At 45.3% G+C, this 25,673-nt stretch overlaps 1 protein-coding gene across 1 annotated transcript in view; it reads right to left on the bottom strand.

Annotated features, from left to right (window-relative positions):
* Positions 1-25,673, bottom strand: part of PM20D1 (peptidase M20 domain containing 1) — a 220,322-nt gene that overhangs the window by 157,797 nt on the left and 36,852 nt on the right. Inside the window, exons 4-5 of the mRNA XM_086923426.1 lie at positions 4,793-4,879; positions 3,850-3,983 (exon numbers count right to left, since the gene is read on the bottom strand). Coding sequence (XP_086779552.1) covers positions 3,850-3,983; positions 4,793-4,879 — 221 coding nt within the window. The remainder of the gene's footprint in view (positions 1-3,849; positions 3,984-4,792; positions 4,880-25,673) is intronic.

Genomic DNA, 25,673 nt, shown 5'->3' with positions numbered 1-25,673 from the left:
AACAACATCCAAAACCTTTATGAGAGCAATGTTAGAGTCCTCAACCATTAAAATGCTCATTTTATATTAAAGCAAAATGATTGTGACTATTAGAAACATATATTGATCTGCATTCTATGATTCATTATAGTATGTGAATCTAAGCACACATTATGGTTTCGAGTTTCATAAGCATATTCCCTTATTTGCCATATTGCGCATCACTGCGGACATTTTGTTCACCACCATATCATTAAAGTTGTTGATAGTTAGACATTTGGAGTATAGAACGCTGTACAGGGCATAACTTTTTCGTTTTAACTGCAACGTGAGTTTTTTTAACTTCCGGTGAAGAAGTGATGGAGGGATAGAAGAAGGAAGAAAACCAGCAGTGTTGATTGGGAGATGATAGAATTGAGTTTAGGTCTTTATCACACGCCTATAAATGTGACAATTCAGCCTATTCCAGGCCCCCAAAGAGCGTCTTGGGTGGCAGTCTATAGTAATTTTTCATGTATATTTAATTAATAAACAAGTGTTGTTGTGCTCATCTTTAAATCAGACAGACAGCGCAACCATGTGGCAGAGTCTTACAAGACCACTGTTGGCAACTAAGTGCTGGTGCCGAGCACTGAAAACCACCTAAGCAAGGACCCAGTGTATGCATGGGATAGAGGGCAAGGGCCCGTTTTACCGTTCTGACCCTTTTAGTGCCTTGTATTTTATTGCTGGGGACACTTAAGTGGGGTCACATTCCGACTTGGACCGCCTGGCTCCAGCCTCCGCCCTTCACACCCTGACATGCACTGCCACCTCCTTATGCGCGCTGGCATGCGCCACTCTCTATGCCACCCACTAACTAGCTCCTTCAAGCAAAGCCTTCAGCCCTGGTGCCATGCTCTTTCCCAGTTTCTTCCATGCACTGCCCTCCACGGCACACTGACCCCCTCTCCCCGGCGTTCGCCGTGTCCGGTTACGCACAAATGCCCATTTGCCCTCGCTCGTGCCCCCTGGTGCCACCCTTACCTCCGTCCTCGATGAGCAGAGACTGGAAGGTGGCCGAGGACTCCAACCTGAGAGTGACGCCGTGGCCGATGACGGTGGACCTCCTGGCATTGTGGAAACACAGCAGAGACGAGCGCGGCACCCACCTGGTCCCTCGGGCATCCTCCAGGCACCTCCTCACAGCCGGCTCGCCCTCTCACCCACGGCGCTCCGAGGGATGAAAGTCAGGAGCAGAAAAAGAAATGAGAGGCAGGGGTCCGGGTGGCTGACACTGAAGAGAGATGTGTGTGGGGGGGCGGGGGGGGGCTTACACCGCAGAAACCTGGGCCCGGGGACCCATTAAATGTGTCATGGAGGAGGACGGGGCAGAGGACCTGAGACTAGTGGGGCATGGGTTCGGGGGTCTGTGGCCTCGGAGACAAAGGTCCAAGAGACATGGGCCAGGGAGACTGACATTAGTGAGACACGGGTTTAGTGCTTCTGACACGCGACAGACAGATGCCCACGATTTCATTATATGAGGATTAACAATCTTCCAATGGCCCATGCTTCAGATATGTTTTAAAAAAGAATAACGTGTCAATGATTGTGCGAGTGCCGAATTGTCTGTATCGCTAGTAATATCTCACATTAATTTTTAACAAGGGGTCTGACATCTGAGAGACAGGTGTCCAAGAACCAGGGTGGATCTGTGCCAAGGGAGTCTGCCACTGGCGAGACATGCATTCGGGCAGATGTCCCAGATGTCTGCCTCAGACGGAGCGACATAAGTCTTGTGGCACTGTGGAGATGAGGAGAGGCATGGGCCCAGGTGTCTGACGCCGGTGAGACAGTGGACACTCGGGTGGCACCTTGCCATGTGAGCAGGTGTGGATCCAACCAGGTGAACAAAACTAGAGGGGTCTGTGCAGGGAGTGGGATTCTCTTCACATGTACATCCCTCCGGAGGTGGACTGACAGGCAGCGGTGAGGGGCCACACACGGAGTCTCTGCCAGGCTCCTCCCAGCACCCCAGTCAGAGTCAGCGCGAACCCTGTGCTCGCTGACGGCAGACAGTGACTGAGACACGGCGCAGCACCTGATGCACCGTGGGCCCCGAGGCAGCCGCCTGCGCCGGTCGGGGCACCAGGAAATGGGAACCAGGGACCTGGGGAGGGTTTAGAGGGAATACATCCAGAGAGGGCAGTTTCTGCGCGTGAGGCTGGCTCCGAATTTACTCTCACGCTTTTCCTCGGTTCCTCTGCGCATTGCTAGCCCGGGGCTTCCATTGTAAAACCGCAGCCGGATATTTATTTCCCATTATTATTTTCATTTCTGACACAGAAGGAGCGGCTTTGGTGCGGGGATGTGATTTCAGAAGGCGGTGGGGGGTGCGGCGCTTACATCACAAGTGGAGGGCCCGCCGATTCCTGCGCAGAGGGCCGTCCTTCTACTAAATGGAGGGGGGAGGGGCCGACGACAAAGAGTGAGTTATGGAAACATGAAAATTACAGAAGAAGCACACTTCAAATGGAAGAGTGGGGCTGTCAACGGGTCTGTTGAATAAGACATTATTGAGCTAGATACACATTACTATAGCGGGAGGGGGGGGGACAGCGGGAGCCATGAACAGCGGGAGGAGGCGGGAGCTACGAACAGCGGGAGCAGGCGGCCTACCACAGCGGGAGCCACGAACAGCGGGAGGGGATGGGAGGGGGGACAGCGGGAGCCAAGAACAGCGGGAGGGGGGCGGGAGCTACGAACAGCGGGAGCAGGCGACCTACCTCATCTTACTGTGCAGAAAAATGGCGGCCATAAGCTTCCAATTTTTTTCGGATTTGGGGGCGTGGTTTTGCTCTACTGAGTGACGGGCTACGTCACCAGCTAAAGAACAACAAAAATGACGCCCCCAAATCCGAAAAAGACGGAGCCTATTCGGAGGGATGGCTCTCTCCTCCAATGACTGGCCTCCATTTAGGAAGCCAGCCAATGGAGGGAGAGCCAAAAAGAGGGAGGGATAAAGCAGCCCTCTTACTGACATTAATTCTCGGACATCCGGTCTGCCGAAGGCAGACCGGATATTACCGAGACCTAAAAAACGGGCTGCATTAAAAAAACAAACCAACAAAAAAACACATTGCTTTATTTAAAAGCAATCACAGACATTGGTGGTCTGCAGACGACAGCAGATCACCATCCCTGCGATTTTTCCGATTCCAATGGGTTACAAAACAAGACCTACCTCATGAATATTAAGGAGGGAGGACTATTTGTGGCCCACTTGGAATCGATAATGATGGGTGTTTGTGATTACCAAATAGTGAATAACAAAAGCCCGCTATTTGGTAATCGCAAAGCCTTCCCTATGTATATCTAGCTCATAATGTAGTAACAAGTAAGGGGTTGCCTTCTAGGGTGCTCCTATCCCCGTTGCAAGTGGAGTATCTACTGTGCGTCCCTTCATTTTCGGAATTCACCCACATCTTAAGATTGCCACCCATTATTCAACCACTGACCACAGAACAAAAGTGGGTTCATACTCTGCAAATCCCTCTTCCTTGCAGTTCCATAGTTTTAGACTTTTTTGTTTACCTTTCACATAGACCACGGCCACGGCAACCCAGAGCACTTGAACATTATATAGACCACACCTGTCTTCCTTTGTTCAGGGTGAACATGGGGAACCAGAATCTAAGTTCACTGTGCATGAAACAGCCAAAACAGATTAAACTTTCTTTTAAATCCTTAGTGTTTAATGATGGCAACAGCCGAGTGGGTTAAGAGATACCGATTCACTAACATAGAAAGGTAGTTTAGGAGGTCGCTGGATGCAAATGGTGGAAGTGACACTGCTCCAGATTACAAGAGTGACTTGCAGTTACTTACAGCGCTATGGGACGGTTCATTCCTTGGATCACTCCATCCAAGATGCCAAGGCCTTCATCCGTCAAGAAGGACAGACGAACACCTCGAGCTTCCAGCTTGGCAGCTATTTGTACAGCACCTTTATAACCAGAAACCTATGGGTAGTCAAAGAACAGATTATAAGAATGGGAAAAAAACTTTAGGAGGAAGCTGTGGAGGAAACAACGTCAACCTACATAACATGGACTGAACAAAAGAGGTGTTTAGATTTACATGGCCAGGTAAGAAATAGTGAAACATGAAATCATTTGTGATCCTGCTGTAACCACAGCTACATTTTGTCTATTTAACGTTATTAAATTGTTTGATGGCCTGCAAGAGCAGCAAAGACCATTTGCTGCAAGTAAAATGAAATGGAGGAGGCGCAAGACAGAGGGAAGTGAAAGAGACAAGAGAGAATGAGCAGAAGACGGTGAGAAACTGACGTGGAAGGGTAGGGAGCATGCTAAGCATGAAGTGGAGTATGAAAGAAAGATAGGGATTCCCTAGGAAAAGAAGCAAAGGTAACAACATACATAAGGAAGATATAGGGGTAGAAATTCAGAAAGGTAGATTCAGAAAATTGAGAGTGCGCGACAGACAAGCAGAATTACAGCGTGACAAAAACTGGAAAGAGAACGAGGTAGTGAGAGAGAAAGAAGGTGAGAATTAGTGACATGGAATGGCAGAAAGAAATTCAAAAAAGGATTTTGTTAAAAAGAAAAAAGGAGCTAAGAGGGAAATGCACATAGATAACAAGAACAAAGTGAAATGGCAAAACAAAGACATCTGGAGGGGTTTAAGTGAGTGGTCTGTAGAGCTACAGATCGCAAGACAGTTTCAGATGAAATGAGGCGAAAAGGATCCAAAAAAATGGTGGAAGCAGAAAGGCAGAGCCACCAAAAATGTGGATGAGGTCCTCTACCTCTTCATCGTGCCCGATACCCACGTAGAAGGATCTCTGCGGTCTGTACTTTATCTTCAGTAGGAACTCCAGGGCCTGCAGAATTCCCTAAGTAGGAAACACAACATGTATCAAGTGAAGCGCTACATCATAGAGGGATCTTCACGTGGCAAGGCCAGCGTAATAATGCATTGAACGTAAGAGAGGATAAGGGAGTGAATGGCTTAGGAAAGAGCATTGAGAGGTCAGAGAACAGAAGCAAGGTGCTTCAAGGAGCCCATGGGAGGGAGCAGTGGAAAGTGTATAGGTAACGGTCTGAGGCAACTGGAAGGGCAGGTATTAGATGTGACATATCAGTGTGGAGGGTACAGGAGGGAGCACATGACAATGCACGGGGCTTGGAGGTGCACAGTGACCGGAAGGTGTAGGGCAAGTTAGAATGGGGCTGCACAGCAGGGGGAATAATTGAGGCATGGGTAAGTGCAGGCATGCAGGATAAAGGGAGGCCTATGGAAGACTATGGCAAGGAGAATCATGGGGGTGGAAGAGATGGTAGTCAATCCTTGAAAAGAAGGCACGGGCTGAAGATCGGAGAGGTATGGAGTGTCAGGCATAATGCAGCTAAAGTACCAGATTCAGTATAAGAAAACAAGAACTCGATCAAAAGACTAGAAGTGTATAAAATAAACACAACAATATTGCATTTTTTACATTTCTTTCTCTGTTATTTTCACTAAGTGAAACATGACAAGGGGGAAAAACACATAGATGAAAGGCAATGGCTTTGGACCAGTTTTTTAATCCTCGAATAGGAGGCCTCTCCGTTCCCTTGCTCTTGAGAACAAGCTTGATAAGAATTGCTTAGCAGATGGGTACACATCAAGTATTGCAGACCTTTCATCACGTCAATGTTTTGAAGAAGCAACGATTCCTTAACAGCCTGGTCTCAGTGGTACAAGCCTCCTGGTGAGGTTCTACTTGGTGCATTTAATTGCCACTAGGTATACGTCCGGGGTTGACCTTGGGATAAGGGGGATCTACCTGGAGCTGGAAAGGAAACCTCGTGTTGCAGTGCTTAGAGGAAGGGCGTTCCACTGAGGTTAACCCCTTCAGGTCTGCAGGTTCAACTGCAATTCTTCAAGGTTTAGGAGGAAGACGGAAGTGGCATTTGTAGGGGTTTCCGCTACATTCCTGAATGCTTTTTCACTCTGGGAATGAACTTCATTTGGTGCTGACTGTACTGTAGAGTAGATCCTTCGAATACATGATCCTTACAACCGATATGCCTTAAAATGCTTTTTAAAACTGGTTATGTTGGCTAGGCAACAAGGGAGAAAGGGTTTTCTGTGTGGGAAGAATCACAAATATGATTGTTTTTTGAGTGCATGGGTCTTTGGCTTCGATTAGGGTGTGTTCCCAAGATACTTGCCAAATTTCAAAGGGAACCTGTTAATTGTCAGTGACCTCTTTTCACCTACCAAGGTCGCATCTTCAGATGTGTGCAGGATTATCTTAATCTAGAGAAAATTAGCCTGTTATGGTCACCTTTGGCATGGCCTGAAGGGGCGAGCGTCCTTTTAAACACAGTTATACATAGCCCTGGCCTACTCCTCGTCTAGCAAAGACATAGGAAATCTACTGGTCTGCTACTATGTCCAGCCCAGCCCATCCACTTCCTTTTACTATTTGCTAGAGGTGGAGACCCCGGGTACAGGAAGTTCGGTAACAGGATTCTACAGCTGTTACACATTTGCAGTATGGTTGAGAGTAAACAATTGCAGTATTTTGCAACTCTCAAGACTTTTTTGTATAGATCACATTGAAATTGATAATTTAGAAAGGTGTAGATAACTCAGCTAAGTAAGTCGTGCAACTAGAAAACATAAAAAAAACAAGAGATAGCATAATAGGTAAATAATCGAAGCATCTCAGTCTGCCAGCAAGAAGTAACTATTCAACACCCATAACATCTTGAGGCATTTTTAAGCTTGCACTTGCACAAAACAAGTACATTTATCGCACAACATAAAATGTAATGGTCCTAAATCGATACAGAACATGCAGTTTGTGAAAAAAAATCGAGGGGGGGGGGGGATTTAGCCCCCATAGAAATGTTGATGAGTCTGTAAAATGAAGAGGAAAGTGCTTCCGGTCACTCTCTCTTGCCCCCTCAGGAACATGGAAAGCTACCTGTTACTGCCTACAGGTGCAGGTGAGCCATTAACAGAGCGTAACAACTTAGAGGAGAAGGTTGAAGTTTGTGTCAGCTTCTTCTTCAGTCACTTCCTATCCTGCTAACAATTGTAAAAGAAGTATACACTTTTACCCGCTTTTCCTCAAATGCTGGTTTGTCTTCTCATGGACTGTGACACATCATCAGTCCTCACCCCCCTCAAGCCTCAAAAGGAGGGGCTGCTTAACGAAGCTAAATCCTATTGTATATGAGTCCTGCAAGTAAAGTGGTCCACGAGGGCTGCATACATGCCAGATTTCCAGAATATCCACAAGCTACTTTGCGTATACTGAACCAAAGGGGAACCATTGATAGTAATTTGTTACCCTGGAATTCTGGCATACCTGTGGCACACAAAGATCAACACTGGATACCCAAAGGCTAAAACGTCCCGAAAAGCCTCCGACTAGTAATGTAATTACTCCATCAACAGTATTCACTGACGAGAAATAGCCAGTATCTAGCGCATTGAGAATAGAACCGCTATCTCCAGACACTGTGGCGATATCCACCTTCCTTGTAGAACGAAGAGAAGCTACTGATATAAAGACTGAAAAAGTAAGGCTGTATTATGGTGAACACATATAATCAATGGTCTCTGCACAGGAAAGTTAGTATGAATTTCGGCTGATCCTATAGTCTGATGAGGTGGGCAACCCTTGTGACCAAGGAGAATTGTGGACAAAGAGCCCTCTTCCTTTACTGAAAACTGAAAATGCCACTGAAGGTTATGGACATTAACTAGAAGGGTATGACCTTTGTTTGCCTTCTGAATTAGACATATAGCTTTAGATTTAGAATAAGTAGGTATCATGGGCTAAATAACAATTTTCAGTACTGACGAGTCTGTCCCAGAATTATTTTTCTGTATAGGAATGGTAAAGGACTTACTCCTAATAATACAGATATGTTTTTATTTTTAAACCCTCTTTTGCGTTTTAATTTTTATTTTGTGTGTTTATAAACAGGAGGTCTGGATTGAGGCAGACTCCAGTAGTGGTCTGCACACCCACAGCAAATTTAAATATAGACCATAACCCTCTGAGCCTTTGTGATCCTCTGCAAGAATCCGCTGTATGTTTAGTCAATTGTGGATACTTCATTATGAATGTTTTGCACCTTGACTCTGAAGGGAGTATGGCTCAGACACTAAAGATGAATATTTAGGCGAAGGCTTAATCGTTTTTAGGTCTCGCCTGAGCCAGCACATGCGCTGCTCTGCATGACATTTAGTTAGGGCTTTTAAAAGTGCTGCTACACGACCTAGCGCTTGCGTGCACGCGCAAAGCTGCCAGATTTCAGTGCCCTGGCTTTCCTTACTGGCTTTCCTTTGCCACGCGCACCACTCGCAGGCTCACCTCCTGCTCCATCTCCCGCCACAGGGTGCGTCTCGCGGCCGTGCGTCTTTTTTTTGCCACAGAGCGCGTCTTGTTTAATGTTGGGAGCACACTGATCCCGGCGTTTACTCGGGACCCTTCACGGCCATCGACTTTACGAGTGAGGTAACGGGCAATCGCATTTGATAATTGCTTTTCTTTTGACCTGACATTTCTCGCTGTGTGGACGTTTCAACATATGGCAATCCCAGAGCTAACTTCAGCGATTATTAGATATATTTTTTGTAGGCTTAGCACTGCCTGTATTTACAACTGTGGTATCTTGGCGGACTTGGCTACTGTGTGTTACGGTGCTTGGGAAGCAACTTTACATGAAAGGTAAGACGGTTTGCATTTCTATCGGCAGCACCGTCATCTACGTATCTCGAGTTTGCATTGGATTTATAGTTGGACTCAATAATAATCAATCTCCCTTCCAGGTATTACGTGCCATCCTTTATCACTTGGGGAATTACATACATACTCAGGCCACAGGGAGGAGTAGACTATTTGTTAAACACTACAGCTCTCTGTGTGCCACAAAATGTTCATAGACTCTTTGTCTTTTATTTCAGGTGCAACACTTTAAGGGCACCAAGAGATTACTGATGGCCCTTTCGCCTGACCACCAGATATTGGGGTGGCAGTGAATAGAGTTCACAAGATTACTTTAAAAGACACATACCTTGACACCTATTGGAGTGGCGCTGGTGAGGATACCATTTATTTTCCCTGCGCTCAACTGGTCAAATAGAAGACACTACGAGTGTCACTTGAGTCAGACCTTTTGACCCTTTATCACCGAGACTGATTGACCAGCACATGCTGCATACTCTCTCTCTTCCTTATTTTACTTACTATTTGTATACATTATTCCTCCGATTTTTTTGTTTCACCTAAATTTGAATTGATATCACACGGATATCTGACCCGATAGTATTTACAGGTACATAATACACAGGCTGACAGATCAATTTCAAGGGTATGTACGTAATATCCCTGTTATATTTCATCATACGTGCGTCTCTGGCTGCCTCACTTTCCAGAATGGCACTTAAGCTCTATCTATACTCGGTGGTCACTGGCACCGTGTCATAATTTACACTCCTCATGATGTAGCTCCAGCGTGACTTTCCAGCTACGTGTTGTCCTTTTTTTAATGGTTTTCAGAGAATCACTTTTTTAACATCTCCGTCCTCTGCTTCTTACCCCACGGGTGGGCCATCTTTTTGGCATCTAGAGAACAAGCATTGGCATAGCCAATAGGTCTCGCCTTTGGAAGCTTTAATGCCCTGGAAGTTGGTGGGTGCTTGGATTATGTATTGTGTTGGGCCCCGTACGCACATGTGGTGGAGATGTGGGAGAGACTGTCCAGAAGAGACTGCAGCTCCTGTTAATGAGAGGGAGCTCCATTAGCTGTATAAAGATGAGAACAGTAAAACAAGGGCCTAGCAGTGCCCTCTGATTTGCACTTGTGTTGGGAATGGGCTTCTTGTTGTTGCCTGTTAGAGGAGGGGACATCAGCACCATGTGTTTGGGACACAAGTTCCTATTGGCAGCATCAGAGGAGTGGCATGCTTTCACATGGAACAGTTTAAGGCCCTTACTGCAGCATATGAGTTTGCCAGCAGTGACAGAAGATTTAGGACATAAGAACTGCAAGTAATAAGCAGCAGCCAGGCTATTGCCAGGAGGTGGAATGTGTGTGGCCTTACGAAGGGCAATTGGACTTACTTGTGCAACGAACACAGAAGCCTTTAAGCACAGAAGAGGCATTATGGTGAAAGGGCACAGATTCATGGTCAGTAAAAACACTAGTCCTTACTTTAAATTACTGAACAAATGAACAAAGCAACAAAGCGGGCAGAAATAAAATGTAATTAGTAATTAATGGACAACTGCTTCCAATAAATTAAAGACTTCTATTTAGCCACCATTTAATGAAAAATATAAATGAAATGTATTTAATAAAAACGTACACGAGCCCCACCTTGGAGAGGTGGTTAAAAAATGCAGCGTACAATCAGTTATAGAATCCCAAGGTGTGTTAAAGTTAAGGATCTTTCTCACACAATTGCATATTAAAATCAGCCATGAGAATGATGGAAAAGTAAACATTGGCGGCACACTTAAAAGCCAGCAGAAAAGATCTCAATGAGTCAAAAACACCAGAATTGTGTTTGGTAAAATTATTGTAAAAATTAACAACTAACGTCCTCTAATAATAATAATAATAATAATAATAATAATAAGGCATTTGTAAAGCGCATGGCTGCACAGACTGTGTATCCCCACGCTTACTGCTAACAAAAACTGTCAGAGGGAGAGGGGAGGGGGGGAGCAGGATGTAGTTATTGCGGGAAGAGGTGGGTTTTTAGTTTCGCTCTGAAGAGCGTTTCTGAGGGTTCCATTCACAGATGATCTGGGGGGGCATTCCAGTGTTTTACTCCCAGGTAGCGAAAGGATCGCCCCCCCATTTTTGCTTTGAAAATACGGGGAATTTTGAATTGCGTCATTCCAGAAGATCTTAAATCTCTGATAGGACGATGGATGGTTAGTAGGTTTCTAAGATAGATAGGTCTTTTATTGTGGGCAATTTTATGGGCGTAACAGAGGCTTTTAAATCTGATTCTTTCCCTAACAGGGAGCCAGTGAAGTTTGGACAGGGCCGCTTTGGAGGATGTTCTTCTGGGAAGACCCAGTACCATGCGTGCGGCTGCATTCTGTATGCATTGTAGCTGGTGTAATTGCTTTTGGTTCAGGCCTAATAGAAGAACGTTTCCGTAGTCCAGATGGGGAGTTATGAGTGCGTGAACAATTGTTTTTCTGGCTTCAGTGGGGATGAGATCAATGATTTTACGCAAGGTTTTTAATGTGCCGAAGCACTTGCCTGTTATTTTGCTGACTTGGGATTTTCCCGAAAGATCTGAGTCAATCATAACTCCTAAATTTTTGACCTTTTCTACAGGGCGGGGGAAGTCACCCAGAGCCGTAGGCCGCCATGCCTGGGACCATATTGATGTATCTTTACCTACCACCAACACCTCTGTTTTGTCTCCGTTTAAGCAGAGGCAATTGTCGTCCATCCAGGTGGCTACAGCAGTCATGCAACCAGAGAAGTTAGTGGCAGATTTCTCGCTGTCAGGGGTGAGCTTGAACATGAGCTGGGTGTCGTCGGCGTAGCTGACAATGCCCACCCCAAAGTTCTCTATGACGCGAGCCAGGGGCTCCATATAGATGTTGAATAAGGTGGGGCTCAAACTGGAGCCCTGTGGAACCCCATAGCTCACGTCACGAGAAGATGATTTAAAGGGTGGGCAGTGCAGCTGGAACGATCTTTTGGTGAGAAAAGACTTAAACCAAGCCAGAGCATGGTCTTTCACTCCTATATCTGAGAGTCGGGACAGCAGCGTGGCATGGAGCACAGTATCAAAAGCTGCGCTTAGGTCTAGCATGACCAACGCTGCTGTTTCTCCCTCGTCTACCATCATGCGGATGCATTCCGTGGAGTATAGTACGGCTGATTCCGTGGAATAGCCAGGTCTAAAACCCGATTCTGTGGGGTGGAGTACATTTTCTTTTTCTAGAAAAGCCATGAGTTGTTTATTGACTATTTTTTCTATTATCTTCGCACATTGTGGCAGGAGGGAGATGGGCCTGAGGTTTTGGAATTGAGTGATGGGGATATTGGTTTTTTTTTTCAGAGGGATGACTTGTGCTGTTTTCCAAGCCTCTGGAACGTTGCCTTCTTGAAATGAGAGTGTTATCATGTTACTTATGTGATCTATAAGAAAGTTTTCCATGATGTCTTTACTTTTTTCCAAAGGACACACATCGGTAGGGGAACCTGAATGTATGCTATTTATAATGTTAATCAGGTCTTTTTTGTCAGGTGTAGTGAATTGGGTAAGAGTGGGCTTTTGAGCAAGGGGGGTTGTGGTCTTTGTTTCTCTTCCTAATGTAGAGGGTTTGGGGAAGTGGCGTGAATTTTTTCGACTTTTTCGACGAAGAAGTCAGCTATTTGTTCGCATATGTCGTTGGAATATGTGTCCTGCGTATCTAAACATGTTGTATCTGTTAGTTCTTTATAGATACGGAACAGTTCTTTTGTGGGATTGGTTGCCTCTTCAATTCTGATTTTATAGAAGGCGCTTTTTTCCTCTTATCATTTTTTGATTTTTTTTAGTTCTGATTTGTAAATTTCCTTAAGTTCGGGAGAATAGTTTTTTCTCCATTTGCGTTCTGTCGCTTTACATTGGGTCTTTGCGTTTTTTAGTTTTCCGAGTACCATGGTTCTGATTTGGTTCTCCTGACAGGAGGTTTCGACGTCCACGGGACGATTTTGTCTAATGCCTTACCTAGCCAGAGTTCGTAGTTATTCCATGTGTCTTGTAAGGACTGACCTGCCGGAGGGGGGTGTTTCTCTAATTCGCTAATCAAGCGCTCAGGGGTATAGTTTTTCCAATTTCGGCGCTTTGAAGACAGTGGTTTAATGGGAGCCTTATTAGTATTGTAAGTAGGGACGTTGAAGTAATGATATGATGGTCGGACCATATTATAGGGACCGTGGGAAGCATTTCTATTCCTTCCCAAGTGGCAAAAATAGAATCAAGAAGGTGACCATGTTGATGCGTGGGGTTGGTGGATAGCAATTTTATTCCCAGCGCGTGTAATGCGGTCTTGAGTATTTGAGCCTCTTTAGCGTTATTGGTCTTCAAGGTGAAGATTGAGGTCACCTAAAATCATGAAGTTATTGTGCCTTATAGCTAGCTGAGTGGCTACTTCTATGATTTGATTGCAAAAAGGAGTAGCTGTGCCCGGAGGGCGGTATATAAGGAGACCAGTAATGGTCGTGGATGGAGTCAATTTTATAGAGAAGGTACCGCATTCACTATTTGTGATGGCTTTATTGGTGAGAGTACATTCAAGTTCCTTTTTGCAAATCAGAGCAAGTCCTCCACCACGTTGTTTAGGCCTATCGATTCTTAGGAGACTGTAGTTCGAGGGCACTGTCTCTAAGATATCGGGGGAGGAGGATTCCTCTAACCATGTTTCCGTGAGAAACATTACATCGTAGTCACAATTCTGCAGTAGGTCGTGTATTTCGGTTTTATGTTTTATCATGGATCTGCAATTGAGCAACATCATTTTTAATTTGGTCGTGGAGGCGTCATGGGTCTGAGAAGTGGGAAGTGGTGTGTTGCATAAATTACAGTGAGACGGTATCATATTAGGGTCCTTGTTGTGTAGACAGGATTTATTAGAGGTCTTACCCAGTTCTAAAAGTGTTGTGCCTGAGTAGTGTATTCTTCGATGGTTATCCATCCTGTTTGTCTTCGAGTTTTTGTCTGTGTGGGCGTGGAGTCCTGCCCCGTGCCCCGTTCGGTCGCGGACGGGCGCAGACGGGCAGGACTCAGACTTGACTCCGGCGCGCGATCGGCGCGCACGCAATGCGCGTCCGCTGCGCGGAGCCATAGACGTATAGTTTTATACAGTCGGGCGAGCGACGAGCAGTGCGAGCCCTCACAAAGATGGCCGCTGTATTTTCTCTTACTCAAATCCCAGGTTAGTCCCCAGCAGATGACGGCCTGAGAATCGGCCACACCCACGGGAGCAATGCAAGTAATCTGCCTCCTCACTGAGAGGAAAATGCTATCAGGTACAGCACAAAATTCTTCTCCGCCGCTAAAGTAATTCAGCGCGAGAGTGCCGGGGGGTGAGGGAGAGGACACACGGGGAAGTGCAATAACATTTTTAAAATCAAGAGCAGTGCAATTTAAAATAACCTCCCGGCTCAAGCCTCAGGAGTGTAGTGTCGAGCAGTAGCTTAAATAAATGCAGTAGAGTGGCAGAAAGATCAGACGAGCAAGTAACAACCATTACATCTCTATACCAGTCTTTGTGCGATAGGATGCTTCAAGGTGTAAGAAGAATACAGCTCCTTAGATATCCCCGAGGGTTAAGCACCTGCTGCGGGGGCCTGCTGGCAGTTTCTTTGCCTCCTGCGCGGACCCGCTCAGCCCATCATGCTAGTAAAACTATGCACGGTGCTCGCAGCTATTACAACTTGTCTAGATAGAAGAGTTATGCCAACACCGTTTCTCTTGCTCATGGCATTTCGCGCTCTGTTACTTGTGGTTTTATTTTTTCATTATTAAATTGAACTACAAGTACCATAATACAATGAAGAACCCGTGGCTGGTAGTGGGCTTGTGACTGAAAGCCAGCTACTAATAGTAAGTGTTATCTGTCGGGCAGGTGGTGTAGACAGATTTTAGACAGGGTGGTAATTTATGCAACACGTGGTGCAGACAAACGCAAATTGGTTTATTCTGAAGCAAAACTACATTCATAACGATAAAAGCACTCAAGCTGGTGCAAGTAGCCAGCACCAGAGGCAAAGACCCTGAAAAAGCCACACAAATCTTTCTCAATGTGGCAAACTCAGAGAGGAACCGCTCTCCCATGTCAAAATGTCACAGACTCCTGGTTATAAGGGTACTGCTGCATGCAAACAAAGCGGTTGTTTTACAAACACCCAGATCATTCAAAAGTGACATATGCCCCCTACGTTGCATGGATGTACTGCAAATAGTGCCTAAAACCCAAACACACAAAGTGCCTCAAACGGGCAAAATCAAAAGTGCAGTCAAGTTTAAGCTGAGAACCCCCTTGTTACACTTGCAACTTTTTTCCAGTCCTGGATTTTTCGCAAACAGCTAGTTACGATTTTCCACAAAGGGACGGTTTCCCATGTTGCGACGATCTGTCCCATATTATCATGGGGTTTCCTTGTAAATTTGTAATCCTTTGACTACAAGACTTGCACTCAGTGTGCGATTGACTGAGGGTGTTTACTGTTTGCTTGAACTGCTTCCTTTTCAAAGCTGATACAAAGTCCTCAAGTCCGCGAATGAACAGCCCTTCTAGTTCAAGATTTTACAATGAATTCTGAAACTCCTGGTTTAATAATGGGATTACAATGGATTAGAAATCCCAGAATGCACAAAACAACTCCTGGGCATGCCATACATGCCTAGGACATTTGAGAGATCTAATGTCAAGGTACAGTTGTGAGTTGTGGAGGAGGTACAGCAGGGAGTGTTTGTGATTATCATCAAAAGCCTACTGTTCAAGATGAGAAGGGTGGTCCTCAGTAAAGACAGGAAATATCCGACCCATGTCCAGGCTGGAAAAAAAATCCCAGTCCAAGGTCGCAGTGAGCAGGAGTTACTAGGATCTGCTTTCCCATACTTTTTTTAATGTTTGCAAACTTTTTCTTAGACTTTATCAAAAAGAAAAAAAGACACTCTGGCCTGGATGTAGCTTCCAACAGGGGCTGCTTGTAATTTCCCGGCATAGCACCAGCCTTTTCACACACACTAGGCTTCTGCTTGTGCCTCTGTGGTTCATCGCAAGTATTTTTTTTAAATTTGAAGGTTTTATATAGCGCGGACAAGACTCTCGCGAGTATCAGAGCACTTTACAAGTCAAGCAGAGGGTAGGAAACACCACGAACAATGTGGGTAGGTTAAACATAGTTCCAAATCGAGAGGAGACCGTGCTAAGCTAGCGCCAACAAAACTAAACAGAAGGACGAATATGAGCTCGAGAAACAGCAAAAAAATAAATTGCAGTGAATAGACAGAGTTCACGTGAATTTAGCCATGAGGATAGCTGTCACTTCTCTTTTGAAGGAGGCAGTTGAAGGGTTCATTCTTGTTTCGCTGGGCAGTGTTCCATATCCTTGGAGCCATACCAGAAAAGGACCGGTTATACGTTTTTTTCTTGGCAAATCATTGAGGTTGAAGGAGAAGAGTCTTGGCGCTCCTGGAAGCTCTGTTGCCCGCTGAGAGTACCAGTTTCTGAGCTAGGTAGTATGGGGCGTTGTGGTAGAGGGCCTTGTGCGTCATACAAGTGATTTTTAAATGAATTCTGTGAATATGTGAGCGTTTCTCTTAGAGCCTGTGATGAGTCTTGCAGCAGAGTTGATCGTGGCTCTAAGCGGGGCTGTCGATGACCTTGGGAGGCCGCATAAGGTTACTGCTCCGTATTCCACGCGGGGATAACTAGGTCTTGAACTGCTTGTTTGAAATCTTAGGCGGCAGATAGGGTTTCAGTTTTCGCAGGGTCTTTAGGTGGAAGTTGTCTCCTTTTGTTGAGGTGCTGATGTGTCTCTGCATATTTAGGTTGCTGTCCAGCGCAACACCAAAAGATTTCGCTGAGTCGACTATGAGCGGTTGTCCATTAAGAGCGGTTAGGTGCATCATCGATTCTAGGATAGTGTGAGTTTTGTTAGGGGGAGCGATTAAAAGGAATTCCGTTTAAAGGGAGTTAAGTTTCAGATGGTTTTCCGCCAGCCAGGTTTGGGTTTTTTGAAGTGTGGTGTTGAGAGATTTGATGTCCTCTAGTGAGTGGATCTTGATGTATATTTGGGTGTCGTCAGCATACATGTGGAAGTGAATCTTGGAGAGGCTGAGAAGACCAATAAGAGGTTCCATGAAAAGGTTGAACAGGGTGGGAGAGAGGGAGGAGCCTTGTGGAACTCCCAGTGTGACGGGCGAAGGGATGGACAGGGATTGGTTGACCTTGAATCTTTGGGATCCGTTTTGGAGGAAAGAGGCAAACCAGTTAAATACATTTCCCTACATACCCATTCTGTGTTTCAGGAGATCCAGCAGGTTGTCGTGTTTGACGGTGTCAAAGGCTGATGACAGGTCGAGTAGGATTAGCAGACAAGTTTCATTTTGGTCTAGGATTTTAAGAGCGTCGTCTATACAAGTGTCATGGCCGATTATGTGCTGTGACCTGCTCTGAAGCCAGATTGGAATTGGTTCAGCAGGTTGAATCGATCAATGTGATTGCTCAGTTGTATGTTTTTTTTTATATATATATATTTTATTAACCTTTTTCAAATGCTCTCACATTACAACATAGTGCATCTGGTTGCATTACAGTGGTACAAACATGCCATCGGAAGGTAAACTGATTTCACATGGTAGGAATATTGGGGGCATTAGTCCATCTGTCTCTGACGCAATGTGAGTTTGGGGGAAACTGGGGGAGATAAACAGAGAACCTTGTGCTGGAATGAGGAAACAAAAAGGAGGGGTGGGGGGGGGAAGAGCGGAGACTGAGTCAGGGAAGTAGGATCATGAAGGATGTCCGGGGCCCATCAGCCAGGGGCTGTTAGGGGAGGTTTTCAGTGCTTACAGAGTTTATTCGAGGAGGGGTGTCGTCAGATGTGGCAGAAAGAGCAGTGTGTTCTGGCGCATCCTTACCACTGCTGCTACGGCGAGAGGGGGGGGGATCATATCATACAAGCTTTATTGTGGCGCTGGCGCTGTCGGGACCGCAGGGTCGCATTGGGAGGCGCTGGAGGTAGCGCGCATATGTGCTTGTTTAAACTGGTGGGATAGCATGGCCCACTCCAAGGATATGGGGTGTTTGCGCTGGCCTTTTGCTTCCTCCTCCCTCAGGGCTTCCTCCTCCGTTGCCACCCATTTCTGCATTGTTCAGTTGTATGTTAACGCATTTTTCCAGGAATTTGGCTAACATAGGAATGTTAGAGATCGGACGATAGTTATTAGGGTCTGAGGGGTCCGCTATAGTTTTCTTTGGGATAGGCGAGACCTGCCCCGTTTTCAGGATGTCTGGAATGGATCCTTGGAGAAGGGATGTATTCATGATCTTTGTCCAGAGGGGTAGTAAGAGAGCAATGAAGTCTTTTATGTAGTTCGCCGGGAGCGGGTCGATGAAGTGATTGGAGGGTTTCAGTGCGTTTAGCGTCTTTAATATAGTGTCTTCGCTGTAAGCGTTGAAGTGGGACCAGGATGCATTGTTTTTTAGTTTAAATAAAGGGAGGTCATTATTTGGGGCACAGGTTAGGGGCAGTGATGCGCTCTCTTTCAAGTCTGATATGGATATTAGGTCCTTGAGTAGATCTGATTTGATTGATTCTGTCTTAGAGGCAAAGAAGGAAGCAAATTCATCACAGTTGGGAATAGAGATAGGGTTGGCAATGAGTACTTTAGGTAGACTCTTGGTTTGTACTTTGATAAGATCGAATAGTTTTTTGGGGCGGTTCTTGGCTAGGTCTAGTTGGGACCTGAAGAAATTGGTTTTAGATTTTCTAATTTTTCTAAAATAAGCGTTTCTGGATGTTCTTAGAAGTTTGAGGAGGTCAGTTGACGGTGTAGCTCTCCAGCATCGTTCAATTACTCTAAGAGAGCGTCTGTCTTCATTTAGTTGAGGAAATATAAATTTTGGTCATGTTGTGTTCCCTAGCGCGTACCCCACCGTCTCCATGTACCGGAACATGGGATGCCGAGTGCATCATGAAGGTAGAAGAAGTATTATGGAAAAAGAAAGCTAGACAATCTCAGAAAGACGCCATAGAGTTTTGGCGTAAGGAATCACATAAGCGTGCTGAGAAAGCACTCCGTAGAGAAGACAGACTTAAAGAATCAGAAAAAGCCCAAGAAAACGAATTAGTTACTGAAGGGATCCGAGTAAAAACAGAAAAATAGACCGTGCCCGAAACAATCTCGTAAACGGTATGTATCTCGCGGCCGAGGGTATACCTGAGGCCCTATCAGAAATACCGAAAAACTTACCGCCGCCATTAGTTCCAACTAAAGTAATGCATAAGACTACTAAAGACATATTCCTAAATTCTTATCTAGAGGACGTAGCACCGGCTTACACCAATCTGCCTGTTCGTGCCTTGCCTACTGACAGGGACGGGGGTGGCACCCCGCCCCCAGATCATGTCCCGCCGGTACCGCGACAGACCTCCCCCGTTCCGCCAGCCCCGCCACTTCCCGCACCCAAAATTGACCTACCGAAACCACGTCTACCTGATCCTACTAAACGACAAATTCAAGTTCAGATACAGACTCCACAGGGAGATAATGCCCAAGCATCCGCTTCAGGAGGTGCGACCGCGGGTCTTCGGACCCCGCCATTAACACACAGATTCAATCTCAGGGATATGCAGAGTCCTCTCACGTTCAGGTCACCCCGCCTTGATGCATTAAAAGAAAACATTTCAGTTTGCAGATATGATCCAGTACCCGGAAAAGACGATCTAATGATATTGGCATCACTACGGTTAAGATCTGCTACTGATATCTTGCTATGCTATGTAGGAATGAAGGACCGTCTAGATAGAATATATGAGTTTGTTCAGACAGGGAAAGACCCTGACAGTATCAAGGATGCCATGGAGAAACAGAAAGTTGACGTTCAAGCACAGATACTACGATTTTTCATAAATTGTCTAATAAGATAACGAGACAGGCCTGGAACAGATCAGAGTGAATTAGATGCACTGAACAAGTGGGGTCAAAATATAGCTGAAGGAAAACATGACAAGGGGACTTGCATAGCCAGTATGTACAAGAAAATTAGAAAAGCAGTGATAGCAGTACACCAAAAAGAGAAAGAAAAAGCTTCCTCCGAGGAGGAAGAAGAACTTGAAGAACCAGAAAGGACTACAGATACTATAGCGTATGTAGGTAAGGGAACTTACCTTAGGAAGGGCATCCGTCCAGAAAGCAAGAGAGTTTTTCTCTCTGCTTTAACAAATCCGAACTCTTCTGAACATCAGTTCCAGGAGACTGATAAAAGACTACGAGAAAGAATGGGGTACCATGTACTCAATTCGATGGATGAACAAGAACTAGCCCGGTCAGCCATATTATGGGCTGAAAATCCAGACATATATAATGATGACACCTTAGCACAGACATTTCTGAACCTTTCCCCAGACGAACAGAAATTAGCAGGTGTATACATGATACAGCACCTCCTCACGAAATACAGAAACCAACATTCCGATCCAGGTCCCTTACACGAAACATTAGAAGCACTACTCATGGATAGATGGAGAGGTTTCAGTACCAAGTTAATACAAATAATTATAGAACAACGACATAGATATAACACTTTCATAAGCTCTGAATATGTTCCCGCCCCGCCTCCAGAAAGGAAAATGTACCACATGCAATGTGGGAGTGGCATTGAAAGCCAGAACCCCTTACGAGAAGTACACCCAGTTATGGGTGCGGATCATCTCTTGAAACGTGTATATGTACACACGCCACTGACTAAGTTAGAACTGTTAGAAATGAAGAAACTAGTCCCGTGTCATGATAAAGACCCTGCAGGTTTTCACAGAGAGCTTAAAGACATGTTACTAATGGGGGATTACACGTATGAGGATATCATGAAAATGTTAAAGGTACTGCTGCCCACGGGCATTTACGAGAAATTAAAGGAAAAAGAATGGGAGGTGGGGGACAAAAAGATTGTGTGGGCAGAAATAGAAGACGAAGAAAGCAAACGTGTCCCAGGGGTAGGCCTTGGGGACAGAACTAAAGCATTACCAGGTTTGATAGTACAGGTTCTGCCAAGATTATTGGCAACTAGAAAGGAAGATTGGGACGCCATCTCGTCCTGTAAACAGAAACATGATGAAGATACTAGTGACTTCTATTCAAGATTCGAGAAATGTTTCATTATTAATAGTGGCCTAAAACCAAGTAGCGAGTCATATCCACACCTTTTTGTATCAAAATTAGTCGAGAACTCCCTACCATTAGTTAAAAACCGAGTGTACAAAGTTGAAAGTACTTGGCAGGCAAATACGCCATCCCAGATGTTACAAATGTTACAATACCATCAGAATAGAATTAGAGAAGAACAGGATCAAGAACAGAAACGTATGAAAGACACAAAAATGAAAATGTTAGTAGCTCAGACGGTCCCAGCCGACGGTCAAAGGAAGGGTGGGACCCAGACAAGTCACACTACAGCTCCCGTTAAAGGGACATGCAATTATTGCAAGCAGCCAGGTCACTACGTACATGAATGTCCAGTTCTGAAACATAACATAGCAACAGGGAAAACTAAAGAGAGACCGCATCCGCCTAGACAAGATCAGGTCCAGCAACAGACCTCACAAAATATACAGCCCATGCAGAATACACAGCCTATGCACGCCCCATCTCATACAGCACAGACAGTAGCAGTACCACAGCCCATTGCCGCGACTCAGCAAGTTTCACAACAGATGTACCAGTATGCCCAATCTGCATATCCAGATTACCCCCGATATACATGAAACAGCCTAGAGAGGGAAGGTGGCTTGCCTCTTATTGAAATTCCTGTAGATCAAGAAGGTCCTTATGTACACAGTCACGTATTGGGAAAAGACAGAAAGTTTTTAATTGACACAGGGGCAAGCCGCACCACAATCAGCCATAATGAAGTCCCAGGGGCACCCCTCTCAGGCTCACAGAATGTTTCCCTTGGTTTTTCAGGACAGCCTATTGTGAATGAAGTATCGGAACCAGTACCCTTGGCTGTGGGTCCATTATCATGAGTTACAGATTTGTTACTTACGAACTCATGCCCAGAAAATCTGTTAGGAATTAAAACATTGAAGGCTCTAGGAGCTATAATCTGCTGTTCCCCGGAGGGAGTTAGACTCTTTCTACGGGATTTCAAGGGTCACTATGTGTTGCGAGAATTCGATGTCAGATTGAAAAATGTACCAGATCACCTATGGGCAAAAGGCCCAACTGATGTAAGTTGTATGCATATCACACCATACCGTGTTACACTCAAGACAGGAATTGTTCTACCCCGAATCAGACAATACAAGTTACCGCCCGATGCTGTAGTGGCTTTACTGGAAATCATTGAAGAGCTCATTGCCCAAGGAGTGGTCGTAGAGACCGACTCCAATATCTGTAATTCACCCATCATTCCAATTCTTAAACGTACTGATCCCAATGCACCGCCAGTATATCGGCTGGTGATTGATCTTCGAGAGCTGAATAAATGTATTGTACCACAGTACCCTGTGGTCCCCGATATCTCTTCCCTATTGACTGCTATTGATTCAGAAGCAACGTTCTTTACTGTAATTGATCTCAAGAACGCTTTCTTCAGTGTACCTATTGATCCGGAGAGCCAATATCTCTTCGGATTCAGTTTAAATGGACGAAGTTTCAAATTTTCCCGCGCACCTCAAGGATTCACAGAAAGCCCCAGCATCTATAGTCAAGCACTGAAAAGGCAACTAGATTGTATTCAAATGCCAGTTAACACAGCCTTACTGCAATACGTCGATGATCTGTTGATCACCGCACGAAGTGAGCCCGAATGTGAACAAGCATCATTGACAGTTTTACATTTCCTGGCAGACAAGGGACACAAGGTGTCTCCTTCGAAGCTACAATTCTGTGTTCAGCAAGTTGTGTACTTGGGTCACTTGCTGTCCAAAGTGGGGAGACAGCTCACTCCCGATCGCATTCAGTTAATTGTAAATATGCCACGACCCCAGACACAAAAGGAAGTGCGGGCCTTCATAGGCCTCACCTCGTACTGCAGACAATGGATTCCTCAATATGCATTTCTAGCTAAACCACTCATCCAGTTAACGACGCAGGAGGCAGCAACTTCGACTGCCCTCCCTTGGACTCAGGAACATACACAAGCCTTTGAGGAATTAAAGAAAGCATTATGCCAAGCACCAGTTTTAGCGACACCATGTTACAGCAAACCGTTTACACTTTTTGTTACAGAACGTGATGGTACAGCATTGTCTGTCCTCACTCAAGATCAAGCAGGTTCACATAAGCCTTGCGCTTATTTTTCAAGTACATTGGATTCAGTAGCCCAGGCACTCCCTGCATGCTTAAAGTCAGTAGCAGCAACAGCGTTAGCAATAAGACAGAGCGATTCAATTGTTTTAGGCCATCAGTTAACAGTACAAGTTCCACACTCTGTAGAGGTTCTTTTAAACAGAACTCAGACTCAACACTTGACTATAGCACGACTGACAGGTTATGAATTAACGCTATTCCAGCCACACATAGAAATAAGACGCTGCAGCATTCTGAACCCCGCAACACTGTTACCTACAATTATGACAGATCCAGCCCCGCATGATTGCATAGAGATCATTAATGCTGTAACAAAGCCCCGACGAGACTTAACAGATGTTCCATTGACAAATCCAGACCTGACACTTTATGTGGATGGTTCATGTATGAGAACAAATACAGGAGAATTAGTGGCCGCGTATGCAGTGACCACTGAAACCGAAGTTAAAGAAACACATCGTATTGACACACTGTCCGCTCAAGCGGCAGAGCTTATTGCTCTGACCCGAGCCTGTATTCTAGCCAAGAACAGAAATGTGAACATATACACTGATTCCCGTTATGCGTTCGGAGTTGTACACGACTTCGGCATGTTATGGCAAGAACGAGGTTTTCTGACCTCTCACGGTGCCAAGATCCAACATGGTCCCCTCATTCAAGCACTGTTAGAAGCAATACATCTGCCTTCAGGAATATCCGTCATGAAGTGTAAAGCACATACTAAAGTCACAGATTCTGTTTCCCAGGGTAACGAGCTGGCAGATCAGACAGCAAAACATACAGCATTGACTCACACTCAGACAACTGACATGACAAAGACAACCGGACCGACACATTGTATGACAGTCAGAGATCCCACACTAGATGTTATTGATATTCAGACACATGCTACCCCAGAAGAAATAAAGAAATGGATTGAACTAGGAGGGATCCAGACAGATCAAGGTTGGATGACGAAGGGAAAATCTACATGGTTTCTCCCTGACTCTATGGTCCAAGTCATGATTAATACAGCACATAGTCCAGCACATCTAGGAGAGAAAGCGATGTTAGACAGTTTACAAAATCTTTGGAACAATAAACACTTACGAGCAGCAGCGAAACAGAAAGTGCGTACTTGCATGATCTGTTGTCAGTTCAATCCAGGTAAAAGCGTCCCTGTAGAGCAAGGTGGATTTCATCCTCCCGATCACCCTTTTGAAGTCCTCCAGATGGATTATATCCAGATGGACTGTTGTCGAGGATTTAAATATGTTCTCGTAGTTGTTTGTGCTCTGTCCCGCTGGACCGAAGCATACCCAGTCCCAGATTACACTGCTCCGACCACTGCCAGGCAGTTGGTTCGTGAATTCTTCCCACGGTACGGCTTGCCTCGTGTCGTGTACTCAGATAACGGTCAGCCATTCTCATCCGCATTAATGAAAGAAGTTTCTTTATTGCTAGGATACCAGTGGAAATTCCATTGTGTCCGACACCCCGAAGCCGCAGGCCTTGTAGAGAGGCATAATCAGACATTAAAAACACGACTTGCTAAAATATGTAAAGAGAAAGGGGTCGACTGGATAGTCGCCCTGCCAGTGGCATTATTCTATATGAGAATGGTTGCCCATTCGAGATCAGGGCTATCCCCGTACGAGGTGGTTTTTGGTAGACCACCGAATATGTGGGGGACGCCCATTCCGAAAAAGATTACTGATGTTGATTGTAACATGTTGACAGATTACCTTGCCTCCTTGATGTCTGCACTCCAATCATGTTGTTCACAGGTTGCCGCAGCCTTCCCTGACAACACTGATGTAAAGCCACATGATGTCCGTCCTGGGGACCTAGTATTGGTGCGAAATTTTGATAGGAAGAGTCCGCTGGAGCCCCGCTGGAAATCGCCGAAGACCGTCCTTCTCACCACGAGGACCGCCGTGAAGATCGAAGGGAGAAAGGGGTGGGTCCATACGAGTCATGTGAAAAAATTCCATGAACTGAAACCAGACCGAGACTCGTCCACCCCCACCAAAGACTGTGTTGAGCCAAAAGACTTTACAGAATCTGAACGAGAAAAAACTCCCCAAGAGGAGTACCGATCGAAACTCCGATCTAGCAAGTCAGACAGTTTAATTGTTTAAGTCCTCCCCTAGGTGAATCGGTTAAATAGTTTCTGACATGTATCCCCTAGATCGAGATAGAGAGAGAGAATTCAAGAAACGTACATACTGTAAATCACTGCGTAGTCACTGTATAGTGACATTGTTAATAATGTTTTTTCTAAGTCTTCTGATCATAGTTGCCAGTATACTTCTCCCTATCTACTACCCTATTTTCAGGCGTGAACAATCTGTTTACAATGTTTCTGCTGAACATACTTTTAGCGAGTTACCTCCACACGAACTCTCCTACAGACTTGCGCTGCGCAACAACACATTCATTAGTATGCTACACCATTCCCATCAAACTAACAATGCTACAAACTGCTGGATATGTGGCCGACTCCCTCCCTACCAGAATTACAAGGGAGCTCTGCCCCTCTTTCCGTACCCGTTCACTCACAATGGCTCCTGCGGTGCATGGTTTAAAATAATTAATTCCTTAGATCCTGATATTGCTGTTTTCGACGGGGGTTGGGT

This window comes from Lissotriton vulgaris, chromosome 5, assembly GCF_964263255.1.
Source record: "Lissotriton vulgaris chromosome 5, aLisVul1.2, whole genome shotgun sequence".
NCBI classification, from domain to species: Eukaryota; Metazoa; Chordata; class Amphibia; order Caudata; family Salamandridae; genus Lissotriton; species Lissotriton vulgaris.
Note: the sequence above shows the minus strand (reverse complement) of the source record. Positions and strands in the feature narration are given on the sequence as shown.